Source organism: Antrostomus carolinensis, unplaced genomic scaffold (assembly GCF_000700745.2).
Source record: "Antrostomus carolinensis isolate BGI_N321 unplaced genomic scaffold, ASM70074v2 scaffold6763, whole genome shotgun sequence".
Taxonomy (NCBI): domain Eukaryota; kingdom Metazoa; phylum Chordata; class Aves; order Caprimulgiformes; family Caprimulgidae; genus Antrostomus; species Antrostomus carolinensis.
In genome coordinates, this window is record NW_010304354.1 from 38,899 (window position 1) to 59,019 (window position 20,121).

Sequence of the window (20,121 nt, forward strand, 5' to 3'; positions counted from 1 at the left end):
AACCCCAAACTACACACCAAACTAGGTGATGAAGGTATAATGTGGTGTTAGGAATATTTGTCTGCCTTTGCACTTTTACAAATGCATTCTTCTGAGTTGGCATGGAGGGGTGTTTGAGAAACGCAGCTCTGGCTGTGGAAGAGGAGAAAAACTGAGGCTAAAAAAAAAAAAGGCTGCTGTACTGTCTCCAAGTACTTTATATGTACTGTAAGCACAAATGACATCAAACTACTTCAGTGCCCTGTCAGGCCTGTGATGAAATTGGGTAAGTTTAAAAACAGAGGAACTTGTGAATGTCCTTATTTGAATGAGCTGGCATGCCTCTCAGGCTTGTGAGACACAGAAAGGACCATTCCTAAGCCAGATGCAGAGATAACAGGTTAACAGCAGAGACACCGGTTGCAGTCTGGATGTTTGGAAATGTTTGTGAAAACATGTAATCAAATGAGCTTCAGAGAAGGCTCACAAACGCTTCTAGAACAGGAACTTGTATCTGTACTTATCTAACGTGAAGTTTTGTGTTGTGCTTCTAATATGTCACAGACCTGTCACAGTTCTGTGGAGCAACGAATGGAGGTGATTACTAGTTTTGAGGTGAATCTGAGCCTTTAGGGGATGGCAGTGCTGCATTTGTGATTTAAACACATAGGCATGTCTAAGCTGAGCTGTAGCCAGCTTGGGTACTGTGAGCAGCAAGCTTTGCTTTGCTGTCACAGAGAAAGTGCTCTCTGAGCAGGGTTTTGTAGCCCGAGCTGAGCTGTAGCCAGCTTGGATACTGTGAGCAGCAAGCTTTGCTTTGCTGTCACAGAGAAAGTGCTCTCTGAGCAGGGTTTTGTAGCCCACAGTACAGCAGACATGGTTTTGGTGTGCAAACACCTAGATTAAAAGCTAGTAGTCTGCAGATGCTGCAGTGTAGATGTATCCTTGGAGCACCAGCTGGTAAGTTCCTGTGAGTCATTATCAGTTAAGAAAGTAAAGAAGTTTTTCTTCTCCTTTCTTGTCTGCTGTACTGAATTACTGCTTATCACCTGGCCCCTAATGTCAGCAGTGTAGGTGGCCATCTGTCCTTTTTTAGGCTTCTCACTGGATCCCAAAAAGATAGGTGGGTTCCCTTTTGCTGAGAGGACTGAGCTACAGAAAAGAAAACAGAAATGTGCTGTTCATTGGTGATGATAAATGAAATTTTTTAAAGTTGGGAATTCAGCCACTGAAATTTGCAGACCATGTGCATATTTTAATCTGCAGTTACAGTGTTGTGTAAACAGTTTACATTCCTACCTGAAAGGGTGGGTAGGAGCTTAATTGTGCATCACCATACTTAAAAATAAACCCCCAGAATTCTCCACGGTTTTGATGTGAATCTGTGTATCAGTTTTGCAGCGATGGGTTGATTGGACCTTTCTGTAAATCAGTGACAGCATGTGTGACACTGATGGTCAGCATTGGTTTCTGGGGTGTTTTTAAAGATCAAGGAGGAGTATTCTCAAGTTAAGTGCCTCTAGTTTTGGGTGTCTAATGGCTATGATCAAGTGTAATGAGGGGAAACATCCTTGAGTGTAGTGTCCCCTACTATAGAACTTTGATTGCAGTCCTGCTAGAACACAGGTAGTAAATAGTGTGGAATTGTCATTATCTACATTGTTATTAAGAATTGTAAACTTTCTTCTCGTTTTCTGAATACAGGTGGAAGTTAAGCCATATGTCTTGGATGATCAGCTTTGTGATGAATGTCAGGGGGCCCGTTGCGGTGGAAAATTTGCTCCATTTTTCTGTGCTAATGTTACCTGTCTGCAGTATTACTGTGAATATTGCTGGGCTGCTATCCATTCACGCGCTGGCAGGGAATTCCACAAGCCCCTGGTGAAGGAGGGAGGAGATCGCCCAAGACATATTTCATTCCGCTGGAACTAAATGATCACTGCAGTGCTCATATGCAGGCCTCAAATTAAGTGCACTCTTCTGTTATCCTGATTGTCCCTACCCCACCCTACCCTTTCTCTTATTCAAGATAGCATGTCCTTTTGTAGTAGTCTGTAATTTAACAATAGTATAATGAAAGAATGACCTATAATATGGGTATTTTGTAGAACCTTGTCATTGAAAACTGTATTGGGAACTCCTTTTCGTATTGATAACATGTTGCAAGTGAGTTGCATTCTCTTGTCTTTACTACGGAGAGAACACTTAATTTCATGCAACATTTTCTTAGAGGAGAGAAAAATATTAAGAAAAGAGAATTGAAACAATAGAGTATTTTGGTTTTTTAATTAAATTATTGTTAATAAAGAACGTAAGAATACTTTTATTAAAATAACCGTGTAACAATAACACTATCAGTCTGTTCTGACACTTTTCCCCCAGGGAAGCCTGTTTTTGCCTCTCTTTTTGTTTCAACTTTGGATTTTTCCAGCAACAGATGAAGTTAGCATTTACCTGCCAACAGGAAAGAGCATGTTTAAAGCAACAAAAATGCATGAGCAAAGTTGAAGCAGCATTATAATAATGATCTTTTTAAAAAATCTGTTAAGGGTTTTGAGGCTGAAATTTTAGCTCGGTGTGTATCTGACCATGCTTCTGACTACCACTCACATCCAAATTACTAATGAGATAGGCAGAGCTTACTATATTTTCATCAAAATGATTACATTTTAAGAATTCCTGAATGTAAAAGTTGAGTAAAGTTACTACTGAGGGGGGAGTGCATTTTTTTTTTTTTCTTTAAGAGAACTCAATTGTCTGGTTACAGCCCTAGAAATCCTACCAAAGCTAGAGTAATGACAACTAGTTAACTGGCATTTCCTCTCCTGAAGGATAAATATATAGATTTTATTTTTGATGGCTATATATAATTCTATATCCTAATCTACTAACATTCATCAGGGGCCAGCCTTTGCTCTCCATTTTGACGTGAAAAAGTAGAAAACCTAAAGATACCTCAAGGATATCACTGATTTTTACTGAAGTTTTGATACTCCATTGTGTCACACAAACTAAAATTGGCTGCTTATTCGTTTCCCATCTTGGATGTAAAGTTAGTTTTCAATACCCTCTAACTTAGTCGTAGCAGAAGGCATGAACCTAAGTAGTTTCCAAGTCTTGTTTTGCACTATTTTCTGAATTTGTGCGTGAAATGGTGCAAGCGTGCATATGCCTTTCTTACTCTTCTTGTAGAAAGAATCCCAACGAAGATTCCACCTCTTCAGAACTTAATGTGAGGAAATAAGGAAACACAGGTATTTGAAGTGCCAACATTGCTAAGTTAATGCCTGCTTTATTATAAATAAGTTCTACCTTGAGAAGCATTAACACAGTACATGTTAATTGAATGATAAAGAGTGGGTGCAGGGGTTTAGTTTGAAATAGTTGAATGAAGGAGTAGTTCTGAAAATTATTATTTGAACTAATGCCCTGGCCAACTTTGCAAATGATTATTTAGCAGTGTGCAAACAAACAAATTTAGTGGCAATCTTCTGAACTGCCTGAGTGGCACGGTACCATCCTAGATTCTCTCAAACCAAAGACTTGCCTCAGCACTGCTTGGGAAACATCTGCTCCGTTAAAAGCCTTTGTTGACCCCCCTCATCCTATTCCCTTACCCCAGACTATCTTTATGAGAAGCAGTTTTTATTTTCAATACAGGCTTTAATGAACTATACCTTACCAAGTTCCAAAGGTCAAAATGGAGACATTTGCTGTCTACTAGTCAAGTATAGAAAGGGAGCTGCTTTTAATGAAATCCCTGAAAATATTGACAACAGTAATGCAAATGCAGAGTGCTCTTGTGTAGATTGTCAGGGACTTTTTTTTCTCTGAAGTACATAATTATAGTTGGAATGTTCCTTTAATTTTTTTAATGCTTGTAGGTAGCTTGGGGTGTGCTATTGTGCCGATCCTACCCAGTAAACAGGTGAGATGGGTTACCATTACAAGAAATAACACTGTTTGAGAACTAGCTTTGAATAATAATTTTCCCTTTGTACATGACCTGCTGAATTTCGGTACAGTGTTTTTGTAGCTAACTTATTTTGTCATGCACATAATGTATATTTGTTATGCACTACTTTTGTATATCTTGTTTTTCCAACAGTGAGCATTTTTAGGCACACTTTTCACTGACGGGATATCTCTTTATGCAATACCTCAATTTTTCATATTGCAAAGAGTAGCTTTTTGTACTTTTATTACTGAGAGATCTTCATATACTTCATTTTTTAATATAAATAATTTTAATAAATTTTATTTTCTTATATTCTGCTTTTTATACATTTCAGTGCTCTGCATACATTTTGAATTATGGATGTTGTGCACTGGCAATGCTATTTTAGAATCTGCAGAGAAAAGAAAGCATGTTGCTTAAACATCTTAGCCCAGCACCAGGTATTTGGTGTACATATAATTTAAGAAATAGTATATGTAAAGTTGAGAATTAAAGAAGAAAAGCATGAAAGTGACAAATGACACTGTCTTTAGACCCATGAAATTTAAATGCATAAATATAGTGTAGAAATTTAAAAGTAAAGAAACATCAAAATTGTCTACCGCTTCTTACTAAGTTTTTAAAAATTATACACAAATGCAGACGTTTTTGGTGAATGTTTAGCCATTTTTAATATTAATAAAAAATTGATGTTAGGTGTTTGATGCAGAAATGTGTCTGCTCTTTTAAATTATATTTAAAGAATAAAAGAGAGCCTGCTAGGTGGCAGGCATGTAATGTTAGTATGCATGACTAATGTAAGAAATTGTTATTCTACTAATACTCACTTGTGATTGTGTGACAAGCGTGTTTACAGATTATTTGGTTACACTTCGATTTACAGGGCATAAACAATTATATACATTACTCTGTACTTAAATAGTGATGACATGTCCTTCTGATTACATGGGATTTGGAGTTGGGGTTACCATGTAGCTCCAGACATAATTAACATGTAATTGGGTTACCAGTCTTAGGGTATCACTTCAATTTGCAAAGGGGTTAATAAGCATGTAGTTTTATCACACTAGCATGGCACTGGCCATGTATTTACAATGTAGTTACAGAGTAATTACATGGTTATTTTTGCAATGTAAAATAAAGTGTTTCTGATTATTTTATATGTAAAGGAACCCCACTGCCCTGTGCTTTTTGGTATAGTATATACTTCTCCATACACAGACCTCTGCAGAATGCAAATTTAAAACTTGCAGTGAATGAATTTAGCGTTTTATAAGAATGCTGTTGGAAAGACTTGATAATTCACCCCTTTTGTTTTTGAAGAGTTAAAACCTTCTGTTAAAAGGTGATTTAAAACTTGAATGTGATGAATTGTGGCAAGTTAACTTCAAGTTATGTGCAATACCTATTTCAGACTTCTGGAAGATCTTTGCAGTGTAATTCTTTGTTTTTAATTGCAGACATTTAAAAATGTCATTTTCTACTGTTCTAGTAAATCCTCTTTCTTGCTGGTGTTTCTAAAGAAAAGAATCAGAAATCAATCTTTCTACTAATGTAAATTTGAGATTATTTTTAAAAAAATGGAATAAAAGGTTTTGGTCATTTGCTTTATTTTATTATCTTATTTTAAAGCTACTGTGATAGCATTGTAAGAATTGGGACAATATTGTATTCAACTGTTTTATTTTTTATATTTTTAAATTTTAAAGTATAATTAGTTTTTATAATTTTCATCAGATTTTTTTGTTATATTTTTTGGAAGTGAAACTTTTAGCAAGTGGGTGTCTAGTTTTTACTAATCCCTAATATGTTTTTCCCCCAGTGTATTGCTCATATTATCAGAAGGAAAAGTTATTTAAGTATGTCAGTTAATTGTACTACTTGGCTGAATTTCCATATAGTTTTTACTGTGTATGGGGAGGTTGTAGTATTTATTATAGCATTTTAAATAAGGGTAATTCATTTTTTATTAAAGTCATTTTCACGTTTAAGTTCATATTTTTGTATGTTCTACTCTAAGTTATATAACACAAGTTACTTTTTTTAAAGAGTTCATTTGTTGAAGTGCTAGTGAAAATTAATGTTATTAAATAGTTTGCAAATGACTATTTATACCAGTATGCATATAATTTTTAAATATTTGTAATGTGAGATGTTGAATGAATAAAACTTTTAACTCAATGTTTCTTCTTAACCTTTTCATTTTAAGCTTCCTGTAGAAACACGTTCCTTTGTGGCTGAAGCTCAGGGGGCTTGGGGAAGTGATTTTGATGAAATGTACAGCACACATCTGGCTATGTGATGTGTAAAGTGCTTTAGGTGAAGATCTGCAGTTCTGTTCTGGTCAAAACACGAAGCACAGTTTTGTGAGGGGTGTGTGTGAGGGTGGGTATAACCACTTGAGAGATGCCGAGTACCCTGAACGCTGCATTAAATTGGTACAAAATCAGTGTGCAGTGCTGCAGAAATGGAAGGGGCAATGTCTAGAGGGCTGGAGAACTGCTCTCTGTTGAATCGGGCTTTTTACTGCTAGTGTCCAGATGTTGTCTGTAGGGAATGTTGAATGCTAACTACTTAATTTTGTGCATTTGGTGCTTGTTGAGTATTCATTAGAAATCATGTGTAGCTTTGGAAAAGCCTTTCAGCAGCTTCAGCACTGATGTTCCTATTTTTTATACAGCCGTGAGCATATCAACGTCACCAAAGAATTGTGGTTGGATCACTTCTTTCTACGTAGTGCTCTCTGCATCTAATTCATAGGGACAAAGATGAAAACCAATACACAGCTGTGAAATCAAGCTAATTGGGCAGGTGACGTGTTCAGTGAGAAGAATACCACTGAGGCACATGTAATGCATCATGTATGTCGGAAACCACTGTGCAGCTGGGACAAAAAGATAACCAGACTAGGGCCAGAGCAGAGCCAAGCAAGGCGTGGACAGACAAGGATTCTTTTTCAATTGTCTCATGGTTGTGATCTGATACGAACAGAAGGAAGAAGTCTGGCATTTTAAAGAGCTCGCTAGTGTCAGCCTTTAATTTAAAATATCTAAATATGCAGTGTCTAAAAAGTCTTGTGAAGTGTTGCAACTTTATCTACCTGCCCTTCAAAGACTATTCAACAGGAACCATGCATAAAGGATTCAAGAGTTTTGCATCCTCAGTAGGTAGGAATTCCCCAAACTTTGTTGGTTTTCTTACTTTGATACAAACAGGTAAGCTTCAATGAAGTATAATTCTGATTGTTCTGGAAGTAGCTCTGCTAAGTAGGACTGTGAGTTGGAATACACAGAGTACCTTGTGAGGAAAAAATCTGCTGCCCAAAATACAGTACTGCAGTAGGAATCAAACTGTGCTCACTGCACTGACTGGCTCATTGCTGTTGGTGTCTGAGCTGCTAATCTCTTGTGCCATCATCTAAGGAATGGTGGTGTAAATGTTAAATAGAGATTGAGTATCGTTCTTTACTATGGGTGCTTCAGGAAATGCAGATCTTACAGAACTGAGCTGTAATGGGATTAGTTCTGCAAGATGCTAATCGCTTCAGTTCCCACTGGCTTCAGATGATGCAAACTTGGAAGCTGATGCCTTTAGGAACTATATTTTAACAAGAATGAAAAGTTTCACTGGTGACTCCGTGTGTATACTTCCAATCCCTTAAAATGGCTATTTAAAAATTAACAGAAAACACTGGTACACTTTGGATCAAAGATACAGAGGCCATAGATGCATTGTCTGCCCAGTGAATAATGAATTCCTCGGTGCTGCATTTTGTGCCAGCCAAACAGCAGCAGACAGTATTGACCAGTTTTTAGCATGTGACTTGGCTGGTAACGGAAGTATTATCTCTCTGTTCTCTGCGTTGGTATTGTTAGGAAATAGTCATAGTTCAGCCTCTCCCAATGTGATAACAAGTTCTTGACATTGTTTTCAAGTGCAAATGGTCTTTTAGAAAGCATGTGCTTATCAGTGGTTTATCTGATAATGTTTTTTAAGAAGTACAATAGACTTGAAATTTGGTCCTGGAATATAGGGGGTTTAAGTCTTTTGATGCTGTGGTGGTGGAATTAGCAATGTCCTTCAGAAACAAGGCACTCCATGACTGATTTCAATTCAAAATGCTATAAACTTAGAGGTGTTTATTAGGATATAGCATCTGATTCACAGTTGGGGATGTTTATTAATTCTAAAATTCCCTAGATGAAGATTGCAAAATACTTTGAATGTTTAATAAATTAAATTTTATTACATAAGCAGAGGCTAAAAAATTCAACTCAGTAAGGTGAAATGCCAAAAATCTGGAGCGTTCAAAACTGAAATTAATCACTCTTGGTAGTGATGGCCTTGGCTGATTCTGAATTGCTGAGAAGTAACTTTCTAGGAAAGATGATATAACAAATCCCTTTTGGGTTTCAGTTTGTCCTGAAACTATAAATAAATGCTAAAGGCAGACTCCAGAAGATGGAGATATGCCTTCTGGGTGGAATTTCAGAATTTCCACAGTACTTGAATCTTTAACTATTTTCTTTCACAAACTGCTTGTTGAGCAGAGTCAGCCACCAGCTTTCTCTTGGGTGCTGCTTTCACTAAATGAACTGCTACATTCCACATCAGTGAAGAAACTGGGTTTGGGTGGAGGTGGATATAACCCATCTAGTACAGATTTAAAGGCTAAGGTATATTTTAAAGAGTCTCTTAGCTGTCAAGTCGTTGTTGGACAGTTTCTACTGTCTGTCCCAATTCTCCAGCTGCTGTTTATTCAGTGCTATGAAAGCCCGCTCAGCCACAGTCCAAAATGCACTCGCTTGCCTACAGGAAATCTGAGACAAATAATAGCCTCAGAAAGGATAGATGAGGAAAAAACACTGACATCTCTTCCTCTGTGTAAAATAAGCTGATTCAGTCTGTCAGTATGAAAAACAGCCTCTGGGATAAGAATATACTTGCAGCTGTCTTTGCAGTCATAGAAACTGCAAGGGAGGTGGGGGCTGAATGGGTGCTCTAAATACATTATTGAACTCCCCATTTAAGATGGGGAGAAAGTCTTTCTGAAACTTGGTGCTCTGATTAATGCTATCACCTGTTTTCATGACACATGAACTATAATTTGCTGACTTTTTGTAGGGCTTGTCAGAGGGAGAATTTGATACTAAATGTTAATTTATTTGAATGTATCTTTCACTAAGGGAAGCTGCCTCAGTCGCCTTGTTTATAGAGCTTGGTAGACCATAGCGTGGTACTATACTGTTAAGGTTCCATCAGAAAATTTGACAGTCAAAAGTTCTCAGTCCTCCTTATGTATATAAAATATATAAATATAGAAGGTTTGTGTTTGATTGTGTTTTTCTTTCTGAAATTTAATTTTGGTAAGTCATGAAAGCTGAGATTAAATCCTCTGAACACATCACAGGTAAAGGGTAACTATGAGAACAAATTTTTGGTTTTGCATTAATCTTAAAAGTTAAAATGGATTTAGTTTTATCACTCTCAGCTATGTGGCATTTTTTATTCCATGTATGGCTGGGTGAGTTGCTGTGCTTTTCATGTGAATGAAGAACATTGATTTTGATTTTACTTAAATGGCAGACTGAGAGCATAGATGCAGTTGACACACACTATGTGCCTTAGTAACTCTTAACACAGTTTTGTAATCTGTGGAAGGGTGGCAATTCACACATAGAGCAATGCATTAAAAAAAACCAATAAAGTCTCTGCCAGCGTCCTCCAACCCAACGTTTGAGAAAATGTTTGCTCAGTCTAATTCACCATCTCGCACTGCTGCTGACTCATGAAGCAGGATCAGTTTGCTTAGTGATTGTTTATGCCTTGCTATGCATGTGAAAGCATTAAGTTGTCAATTTAGCAAAGTGTCATTTTTCAAGACAGTGCTTGTTGCTTTAAGCAGATGCCCAGTACTGGTTTGTGTATGGAGTGCATTCATGCCAAGTGTTTTTGAATTTTCTTTCAGTGAGTTAAATTCGATTTTGTAGGTTTTTGAGGAAGATTCTCATTGTAAGCAGCAGGCAGTAGCCCTTAGCTTTGCTTCAGCGGGCCAGCTGTTCACAGGCAAATGTTGCTCTGTACACACTGGCAGAATCAACTCAGCTTTTCAGTCAATGGCAAGAAAATTTGCTCAAGGGTTGCTTTTACAGGGGGATGTCTTTGGAGGAATGTGATGGCAGAACAAAGTAGCGACTGCTTCGATTTTCTCTGCAGGGCTAGCAGTCCTTGGAGACAGAAGCCCTGCTCTGTTCCTCTTCTGGCAGCATCCTTATGTCTCTGGGGGGGTAGGGAAGGAGTGAATGTTCAGCATCTGGAAGAGTTCTGTGAAGACCCTAGTATGATTACAAAGTGGACTTACTGCTGAGGAATGAGTATGTTGAGTGGTATTTATACTGTAGTTAAATAGGACTGTCTCATAAGCAGACAGATGTACTGGCGATTATGTTAGCCTGCAGGCACACTTTGGCCTGAGATCATGCTAGATTTCACAAGAGAGGCTAAGAAAACATGAGCTTTCTGTGCTTGGAGAGATGGTCTTGGAAGACCTACATTACTGAATCTGAGGATGATTTAATGATTTTTGCTTTTTATATGTTGTATTGAACCAGTATTATTCCAGGATGTGACGAAACAGTATCTGGAGATTTATCAGAGGTAGGACTAAACTTCCCCATCTCTGTGTTCACCTAGGGTCTAAACTGCACGTGCCCCAGAACAGCAGTAGTAACATGTAATATCATCCCTGCAGCCTGAAATTGGAAAGAGCCAAGGTAAAGTTTTCTATCTCTAATTTGGAAACAAAGGATTAAATACCAGTAACTTGCATATTTGTGTGGAAAAATGAAATCGGAGAAACTGAAGACCTTGCCTACCTTTTGCTGTATCCACTTGGCTACAAGTCTTTCACAGAAATAAGGCTGCTTAATTTTGGTGTTATCTTCAGTGGTCATTTTACCTTTTTGAGTTCCCCTATAGTTTTATTTCAGATTGGGAATCTTTAGTTAAATACTGTAGTGCAAAGTTCTTCTAAGACAAGGGTTTCAATCTCATTGACTTGGGTTTTGATTATAAAGTCTGTGGATCTTGGTGATTTGAAAATCTCTCAAGAGAAGGCTCAGGCTTTTATGTAACAAACTCAGCTTATAGTCTGCTAAATATTTTTATGTGCAGCACGGAGAAATGGGAAAATATGACTCCCTTTATGACTGCCGTGGATGAAGTGATTCCCACGTGTATGGTTTGTAAAGCAGTCTGAGATATGCAGGTTCATTAATATGAAATGCAGGTGTGTTAAAATGGCAGCTGGCCATTTTATCTCTCTGCTGCACTGTGTTGTTGCTTGCATAATTAACAGTGGAATTCATTGTAAATTATGAAATTTTACAACTAAGCAAAAGCTGAAGGCATAATGCATTGCTTGGATTTACCAGAAGGGGTGAGTTTTGTTTTCATAATGATTCCTAGTTATACTAATAAATGGTCCCCAGTGTATTCTGTAAAGTAACCACATTCTAATAAAATACCTCACTCCAACGACTCTTATTAAATATTCTGTGAAAATGAAGGAGATACAGTAATTGTTTGTGCTACTGCTGAGGGTGTAATTAACAAGGTTTGACTGTAGCTGTTGTCAGAATTAGCATACTTTCCACGTAAATATCCCTGTTAACAGTGTTAAGATTCGTATTTCAGATGTAGTCACAATTTGCAGTTGATCAAGATAATGTAATACTTAATAAACAATCTGAATTGAACCTTGCCTGAATTATGCTGAATCGCGTGACTACTTTATTTAACTCCATTGCAAAGAATCCTCATAGAAAAACAAATCTCCAACAGCAGAAGGAGTTTCATTTTTGCAGGTAATCACTAACTGTGCATGCAGCAATGTCCCATCGGCTTCTTCCTTCCTTTTCCTTGGCATAATCTGTAGGCTTGCTAGCACCAAAACCTGCTTTACTTTAAAATGATAGTCAGGGTTAATAGGAGAAGATGCATACTTGGCCAAAGTAAAACTGAAACAATAGAATTCAGGAAACAATGCAAGTTCTGAGCTGGAGAATCTGATATTTGAATACAAAACAAACGGCATGATGAGGTGCAGGCTGAAAGCTAGAATCTGGTCTATTTTTACCTAGATAGTTGAAGATGAGGTGAAAAACCAAGATGTTCAAAGTGACAAATGCAGAGATGGTGGTTAGCTGGTGCTCCATTCACACATGTGGAAACGAGAATGAAGAACAGTGTGCAGCTAAAATAGCTGAATTTGCAGATTGCTCATGGATTTTAGGTGGTGTTGATTTTTGTCAGTAGCATTAGATGCTAAAAGGGATCTGAGCTGAATATGCATTTGAAATCAAAGTCCTATCAATGTGCTGTTGGGAAAAGTGGACAAAATGTGCCACACACTGCATATGTATTTTTATGAGTAGGGTGGAAGCATATTCCATAAATACAGATGCTGAGAAAACCACTGATTTGGCAACCCTGGTGCCCTGGCGGGGCCATAGGAAGGAGGCAGCCTGTCAGTTGGCAAAGGGAACTCCTTGTCAGGAAGATACAGCAGCAACTGTTCGTGCACAGTGCGAAGACACTCCTGTAACGAAAACGAGTGCTCTTTAGGTTTGTGGGTGTGTGTTCAGGGTTATTTTGTAGTGTGAACTGAGACTCATGTATTTCAGCAAAAGGAGTACTTTCTTTAGCAGGGCTTTGTGATTAATGGCCATGACCAAGTTTGCATTCCAGGATCAGTTTTTAATGAAGCTATTCAGTTGTCTCTCTCTGGGCTTAATACCCCAAAATTGAACTTGCTGGCTGTTACTTCACTAGGCCGATTTGTTAGCTCAAGAGGAGGGAGTTCCTGGTGTTTGGTTGCGGGGGTGGGGGGTGGTGTTTTTTGGGGGTTTGGGGGTTTTTTTGAGATCACAATTGATCTCAACGCTACTGACTTGGTGCTTGCATCATATCTGTGCCTTCCTTTTTAGTCCAGACACTTTGTACCCTGCAGTAAATGCCCCTTTATGATTGGGAAATAACTAATTACTCTGGCAAACTGTCAGGCTGTGCCTCTGGAAGTTGTTTTCCTCTTTTTTCAACTGCATACACAAAATACCTTTTTCTGACAGTGTATAAAATAGCGGGGAATCCTGGGATGTTTTGCAGAGGCTGCTGCGGGGTTTTTTTGCCTGCCCGGGGCTCCCCGTCTCCCGTGTCAGGTGGCAGCAGGAGGGGACACGGACCGGTTCGGTGGGTAAGGCTGCCACCTGGTGGGGTCCCTCTGCACAGCACCCTGTCCTGCCGAGGGGACAAGGGGACAGCAGCCCCTCAGACCTCCGGGGCTCTCAGCCTCCTCAAAGGCTGGGGAAAGACTCCCCTTTGCTTCGTGCTCTTTTCAGATCCATTCGCTAAGGGCGGCAAATTGTCAGCCGCCATTCATATTGCTGGTGCTGCTAAAACAAAATTAACAACAAAAAATGTATTTTCACATAATTTATTCTTTCTAATTTGTGATGCTTTCCCTCTTCTGAGCAGCTCAGTGTGCTGAAACTCTGGGCAATAATATGGAGGAGTATTTCAACACCAAACCAAAAATCAATGGAACTTGCGCTCTTAAGTGGTTTGAGGAATCCCACTTGTCACTGACCATATCTCATAAACCCGCTGCTGCAGTGGGACACATCTCTTTAGAGCACCTTCATGGGAAAGACTCCTGACTGCAATGGGTGTCTTCTTGGTATCACACAGCATGCCCGTGTGTCTGCTGTTGCCTGAGAGACAAAATGACAACAGGTATTTAAACTAGTATTTCATAAATGTTGCTCATGGGTGGCTGGAGCCACACACATGTGCGCTACCAGGTAAGCTGTTTGGAGTACACCGATGTGAAAATTCATTATCTCAATGCAGGAACTGCATCGAAAAGATGTTGCTTGTTCCTTGCCTGTAAATCACAGCAGAGACAGACAATACGTCACTGCCTGGAGTCCCCTGTATCACTTTATCAATAACTTGCATGAAATGTATCAATATATCACTTCAGGCAGCATAATTTTTGCTAAACCCTAACTAATGCTGGCCAAAAGCAATCTTGTGGAGCCTATTGCTACCGTGAGAGAGAGACACTGGGATGGTACAAGGCCTGCGCCTGCTCTGCACTGAGCTTGTTCCTTTCTGCTCAGAAAACAGTTTTTTCTCAAATTTTCACCATCCAGCCTGGACACTGAAATGGGATGGTGGCAGTCAGGCAGGATGAGGCAGGAAGGCTGCTGGGCAGGCGTCCCCACGCCATGCCTGCCCAGAGCAAGGGGCCGCTGGTGCCGTGCACCCCGCAGTGCTGTGGCCGGGACACCCGCCCCCTGAGTCCCCGTCTCTCCTCAGCGCTGTGCCTCAGCGGGGCCTCACCACCCTCCTGCCCCACACAGGTGGAGCCGGGCTGCCGCCAGGGCCGCCCCCGCGTCCAACTCGTTTATGTCAACAGCTTCGGCTCCCACCGCTGCGGCTCCGTCACCCGCTATGGCAGGGGCTGTCGACAGGCTGCAGCGGGCCAGGCTGGGCCGTCGCTGTCCCCGAGCCCCATGGGGGAGGCTGAGGGGCTGAGGGCTGTGCCAGCACCAGGGGACAAGGCCGGCCCTGCACTGCCTGCCGCCCGTGGCAGGGCAAAAGCAGTGGGGAGCTGTGGTGTGGCAAAGCCTGTCAGCCTCCATCGAGGTATGTGTTAATCCCCAGGGACCTCTGTGTGCCTGGGCATGGGAGAGCACAGCGCTGAGCCCCCACCATGTCCTCCTCTTCCCTGCAGTGCGTTGTTGATACTGTCCCACCAGGGCCTCCTCTCTCAATCGGACCGTGCGCACTGAGGGGTGAATGCAGCACAATTTTTTGTTAACATGCCCAGTACAGTCAGGCTGGGTATTTAGACAGGAGGTGGAACATGGTGTTAAACTTACACGAGTGAATAATTTAATATTTTTGCACCAAACTCTTACACCGTTGAGCTACGCTGTGTCCATTCTGTGAGGTAAGGTGGCTGCCTGCAGCACAGCCTTCCCTGTCCCTTCCTGTGACAGCAATAAGGCCAAAAATAAGCTGTGTCCAACAGGGCTGCCCTGTTCCACACCAAACTTCTGCATCCTTTCAACCTCTTCTCAGGAGATTCCTGCCTAACCAGAGAGCCACCACGCTGCTGGCTCCCTTGTTGCTGCAACAGCCTGAAGATGTTTCTTAATTGTCTTTCGTTGTGACTGGGACCAAATAAAGTTGGGATGGGCATGGGTGTGGGTGCCTTGTTTCATAAAAGCAAACTGGTTGTGAGCTGTTATGAAATATAGCTCTGCTGCACAAGATGAAATAGAGTGAAAATAGAGAACATGACCTGGCTTCTGGAGAAGAAGCTGGGTGTGAGCTAGAAATGATGGGTGACAGCGATAGGGTGGTCCTGAATTTTACTGACTTGTTGCTCTCGAGAGGTTTCCATTTTCTTGTATGTTTTCCTCTTACTAAAATCCATTTTTCTAAAGATGAAAAAGTGAAATGTTACATTAGTCTGTAATTAAAAGCATCGGTTCTGCCAGGTTATTATCTAAATGATGCCAACCCATGGCTCAGAGGCAGCCTGTGACTATTGGTAACTCAAAGCCTTGCTCCTGTGATGTGGCAGCCTTGGGTATCTGGTGGTGGGGCTGTGGTGGCCTGGAGGATGCTGATTTGCCTGAAGCCCTGCTGTGGCAGGGGTTGAGCCTGTGAGTATGACTATGTCCAGCATCCACACATGGATCACCCTTTTACTCATGTCCAGAAGCTCCTTGGAAAGCTGCCATCCTCACCCCACTGGAAACTTACCCAAGTCCTTCCTCTTGTGGCTATGTGTGTCTTGAGTCCACGTGATCAATCTGACCTTCTTGCTTCTGTTTTTTAGTGCTAGAAGAGGGGATTTTTCCAGTTTCTTGTCTCAGTCTACTCACCATCTCCTCTTTGAGCTTAGGGAGAATTCTAGTAGCTGCCATAGCAAGGTGAAACAGAGGGAATTAAAAACTAGTTGTATTGCCCAGAAGCCCACTGTCTTCATTTTTAGTTGCTGTACAGGTTTGAAATCTGTTTTGTGGAGTTTGAGAGATATCCACTTGTCCCATGGTTGTAATGGACAAAATAAGCAAGATGATAGTCAGCATGAAGTGAAGACTGATATTCTGTAACCTGCTGGGACCAGAAATAGGTATCCCTCTGGAAGATGAGGTATCTACAGCTTCCTCAGGAATATATTGTAAACACTTGGAATATGATTTCTAAATTCTCTTCCTAGGTGACCTTCGAGAGAATAAGGCTGACACCTTTGACTTTCCCTTCCCTTCAAGAAATGTTGATAAAGTAATTAAACGAAAGAAACCAAAGGTATACAATGTGGGAGCTGAATTAGCTGCCTTTGCATTTGAGAAAATAGCTTCCTGTTTGTTCTGTGTATGTGTATGTGAGAGCATAAGGGAGATTAAAAGATCAAATGGGTAGTCTGTTACTGAAAACCTTACAAAAAAGAAAAATGGTCTTATTTTCCCTCTCTGGAGGCTTTAAAATTCTGGCTCTCATTCAATAAAGCACTTAAGTGTGGTGCTTACTTTGAAAAATGAGAGTATGCTATTGACTTAAAGCCTGTACTGAAATCCTTTGCTGGATTGGGGCCAGGGTGCTGCACACCTTGCTGGGTGAAACCTGGCAAGGAAAAGCTCTGCAGCTCCTCTTTCTCTTATGTTTTAAGCAAAGAAATCCCACAGGTTGCAAATGAGTGAAGGCAGGAATCAGAAGTATTAACACCGTACTAGCAGCGATATGAAATTACTTTGTTTCACACAAATGTATTTCTGTTCCTGTTCAGTAGTTCAACAAATGTTTGAAATTTTAAAAGGCACATTTATTAAAACAGTAACTCATTATGAGATTTTGTAATGTGTAAAGTACAAGTAATCAGCTAGACTATAATATAGTAATGTCACAGATACTTGATTTAAAACCAGCAAAATACTATTGACTTCAGAGGAACAGCTAATAACATACTATAATATCACTCTTCTAGTACATTAAATAGTCTTCAAAAAGAATGAGGAATATGTATTATGTTTTAGCCATAAACGTCCATGAGAAAGGAATTATCTTTAGATTTAAACTAGTTTCACGGATGGGGTCCAGCAAAAGCCATAATGTTGGCATGTTAACAGCCATTTATATTTGTTAGGCTGCTTTTCTCAATGCCTTTATCAATGGTTCCGATTTAATATTTTCAATGCACAAGTCTGAAATGTGCCCACTATAGCTGCAGTTCTATGCTTCTAAAATAGAGGTCATCAACATCTATAAACCAGATTCATATGGATTTGATATGAAAAAGGCAAGGCCGTTACTGTGCTGGAATCTGGGCACGGGTGTCTGAATTATGCTGCTGCTCCTCAGGGGTTAAATGGGAAAGCTTTTGCTCCTGGCAAAATGAGCAGTCTTGTATTATTCTCATTTTTTCCCCAATTTTGGATGACTTTGAAGAGAGTTTGATGGCTTTATGCAAGTTTTCATAAGCTCTTCTTATCTAGAAGGGCACTTCACAAGCCCTGGGTAAATAAGAGTTCTAGGCAAAAAAGGAGGAGGATATCTCGTGTGCAAAATCATGGAGTAATTAATGGGTTTTTTTTATTTTTAAATAGAGGTAATTCTTCCAGTATATGCCACATATATATCCCTACTCCACATCTCCCACTCCCCAGTCCTCAACAAAAAACCAGTCAGACTTCATAGTCATGCTGGAGGATTCAAAGTTCTGCCCTATAGGAGATGTTTGAATACAAACTTTTTATATGCTTCATTGAGGAAGTTCAATTTTATCTTTCAGTCCAAAGTCTGGCATAAGGTCTGGAAAGTAATTTCAAAAATGCTTGAAGAAAATGAAAAGTTCAGAAGTCGACTATTGACTTGCAATCAGTTTAATGGAGAAGGTAGGTAATGAACTGATAATATTTTGTTTTACTGGAGAAAACAAATTATTAATGTACGTGCTTTGACTTAAGATCTTTAGGTTTAAGGTCCATTCAGCTGTTTGTGTTTGGGTGATAGGTTTTACAACTCACAAATTATGGAATTCATTATATACTTTAAGCACTTCTTTTGAAAAACCCTTTTGTTTCATTGAGGGTCTTATATGTATTAATTTGGAGGAAAGATGGCAGAAGCATTTGCTGCAGTCTAAAATTAGAAACATGAACATATAATATCTGCAAGTTTTTCTGAACATGTGAAGTATATAATTAAACTATTATTCACAGACTGGTCTAAGGCAGTACTTGTGAAATAAGTAATAATTTAAAAAATAAAAATAATTTATTTTTTCACATAGGAAAATAGTGGTTGGTTTCATACAGACAATAAATAAATTAGATGCTCCCTAAAGGTAGCTGTAACACAATTTCACATAACCATCAAACATGTTCTCACACTGTGCCCTGAATACAGCTATTTCATTACTGGAAAATTACTCGGGAATTAAAATGGGTGCTCTGCACTGAGACAACTTCAATTAGAGACATTGTAGTTGCTGCACAATTTAAGATAATACAGTGTATGCTTACAAATGCAATTGGAATTTCTGGCCTCACATTATGATGAGTTTTTGGGAAAAGGAATATACTAATCCATGAAGAGTTACCAGGGAAGTTAAAAAATGGCATATTCACCTGCAGTGCTTCTACTTAGCTTATATTTGTGTTGATGGAAGTTTTCCACAGGTAGGCACATTAGGGTATATACCAAAATGGATGTCCCTTGTTGACAGTACTTTATTTTTGTAAAATGTTGGATGTTGCATACTGATTAGATTTCCACATACCTGAGAAAATATGCCCTCAAAAATTTGCTTCATGAGAACAAAATAAGTGCAGTTCTTGTTCAAAATAGAAATCTGTCTACCCCAATGGATGTCTCCTGCGACCTACAGTGGATGCTATTGAAATAGTATAAGAAATTCCACAATATGCTGCAACAACATATTCTGCAAATATTCTGCATATGTAAGACATATACATAAGTGTATATGTAGGACAGTGAAGGAAAAAATATCTTCCAGGATTTTTGTTGGCTTGCTTTCAAGAAAAATGAGAACAAGTGACAAAGAAAAAAGAGTAGAAATCTTTAATAGGTGATTGCCTCCAAATTTTCAAGTTTTTGTAAAAAAACCCCAACATTCTGCTAATATACCATCTCCTAGGTGGATTTACCATCTTAACATAATGGCTGCTAGTCTGCTTTTCTGTTTGTGATGGATATGCAACGTGCTGCTTCGTCAAGCTTGTACTTATGTACAGGGCCCATTCCCTTTTCAGAGACTTATTTATTTTTGTCATCTGGAATGAGAGAGCATTATCTTTATGTATAATTTCCAGTGAATTAAGAAAAAAAAAACCCAAACCAACCACCCCCCCTCCAACACTTACTCTATCCTTAATTGTAGTTGTAACTAATTTTTCAAGACCTTTAATTTAGAATCTACTATTAAGCTCTATTAGGTATTTAGGTAAATTATTTAGGTATACTATTTAGGTAAAACCCATAAATTCTAATATTTTCTTTCTAATTAGCAGATTTTATACAACATCAAATCAAGGAGATAAGTCTTCTATTGATGTGAATTTTTCATTAAGCAAGAAGCAAATGGAATAATTCTAGCAGACATTTAGATATGGATCAACAAATCTGAATAAACTGTGCTCATTTTTATCTTTTTTTTACTAGATTAATAAAGCTAGGAAATTAATGCTGCATTTTATTGCCTCTATAAATAGTTTTCTTGAGAGAACAAAAATCTACTTGTATTCTAATGCTACCTATTTACTCCTTGAGATGTTGCAATTAAGATTAGATTCATTGTGACTGAAAATGATGATGTGCTTCCACATAATGTTCTCCCGCAGGCAATGATATGAACCAAAGTTCACAGAATGAGGCATCCTACCTGGACAAGGTATGTATGTAGCCCATTAATCGCCAAGCAAGCTTAAATGCTAAAATAAACAAAATAATAATATTAAAAAGATGCACTGATATTGTCTAGTGTTATTAATAAGTACCAGTTGTATACTTCAGTATTACTGACATTGGCCTAAAATGTTTTTCAAGATTTCAGTCATGTTTGGGAAGCAGAATAACTCTGTCCTCAG

The 20,121-nt window shown here is 39.2% G+C and overlaps 2 protein-coding genes across 5 annotated transcripts in view; both read left to right on the plus strand.

Moving 5' to 3' along the window:
• CPEB4 (cytoplasmic polyadenylation element binding protein 4) overlaps positions 1-2,501 on the plus strand; it is a 40,930-nt gene extending 38,429 nt beyond the window's left edge. For 3 of the 4 annotated variants that reach the window (XM_029084126.1, XM_010164411.2, XM_029084127.1), the window contains one exon: positions 1,684-2,114. In XM_029084126.1, the coding sequence (XP_028939959.1) occupies positions 1,684-1,911 (228 nt within the window). In that variant the 3' untranslated portion in view covers positions 1,912-2,114. Of the gene's footprint in view, positions 1-1,683 lie in introns of all 4 variants that reach the window. The other variant, XM_029084125.1, reaches the window with a different exon arrangement.
• An 11,725-nt stretch (positions 2,502-14,226) lies between these two features.
• CUNH5orf47 (chromosome unknown C5orf47 homolog) overlaps positions 14,227-20,121 on the plus strand; it is a 6,101-nt gene continuing 206 nt past the window's right edge. The window contains exons 1-4 of the mRNA XM_029084124.1: positions 14,227-14,647; positions 16,236-16,324; positions 17,805-17,907; positions 19,876-19,925. Coding sequence (XP_028939957.1) covers positions 14,227-14,647; positions 16,236-16,324; positions 17,805-17,907; positions 19,876-19,925 — 663 coding nt within the window. The remainder of the gene's footprint in view (positions 14,648-16,235; positions 16,325-17,804; positions 17,908-19,875; positions 19,926-20,121) is intronic.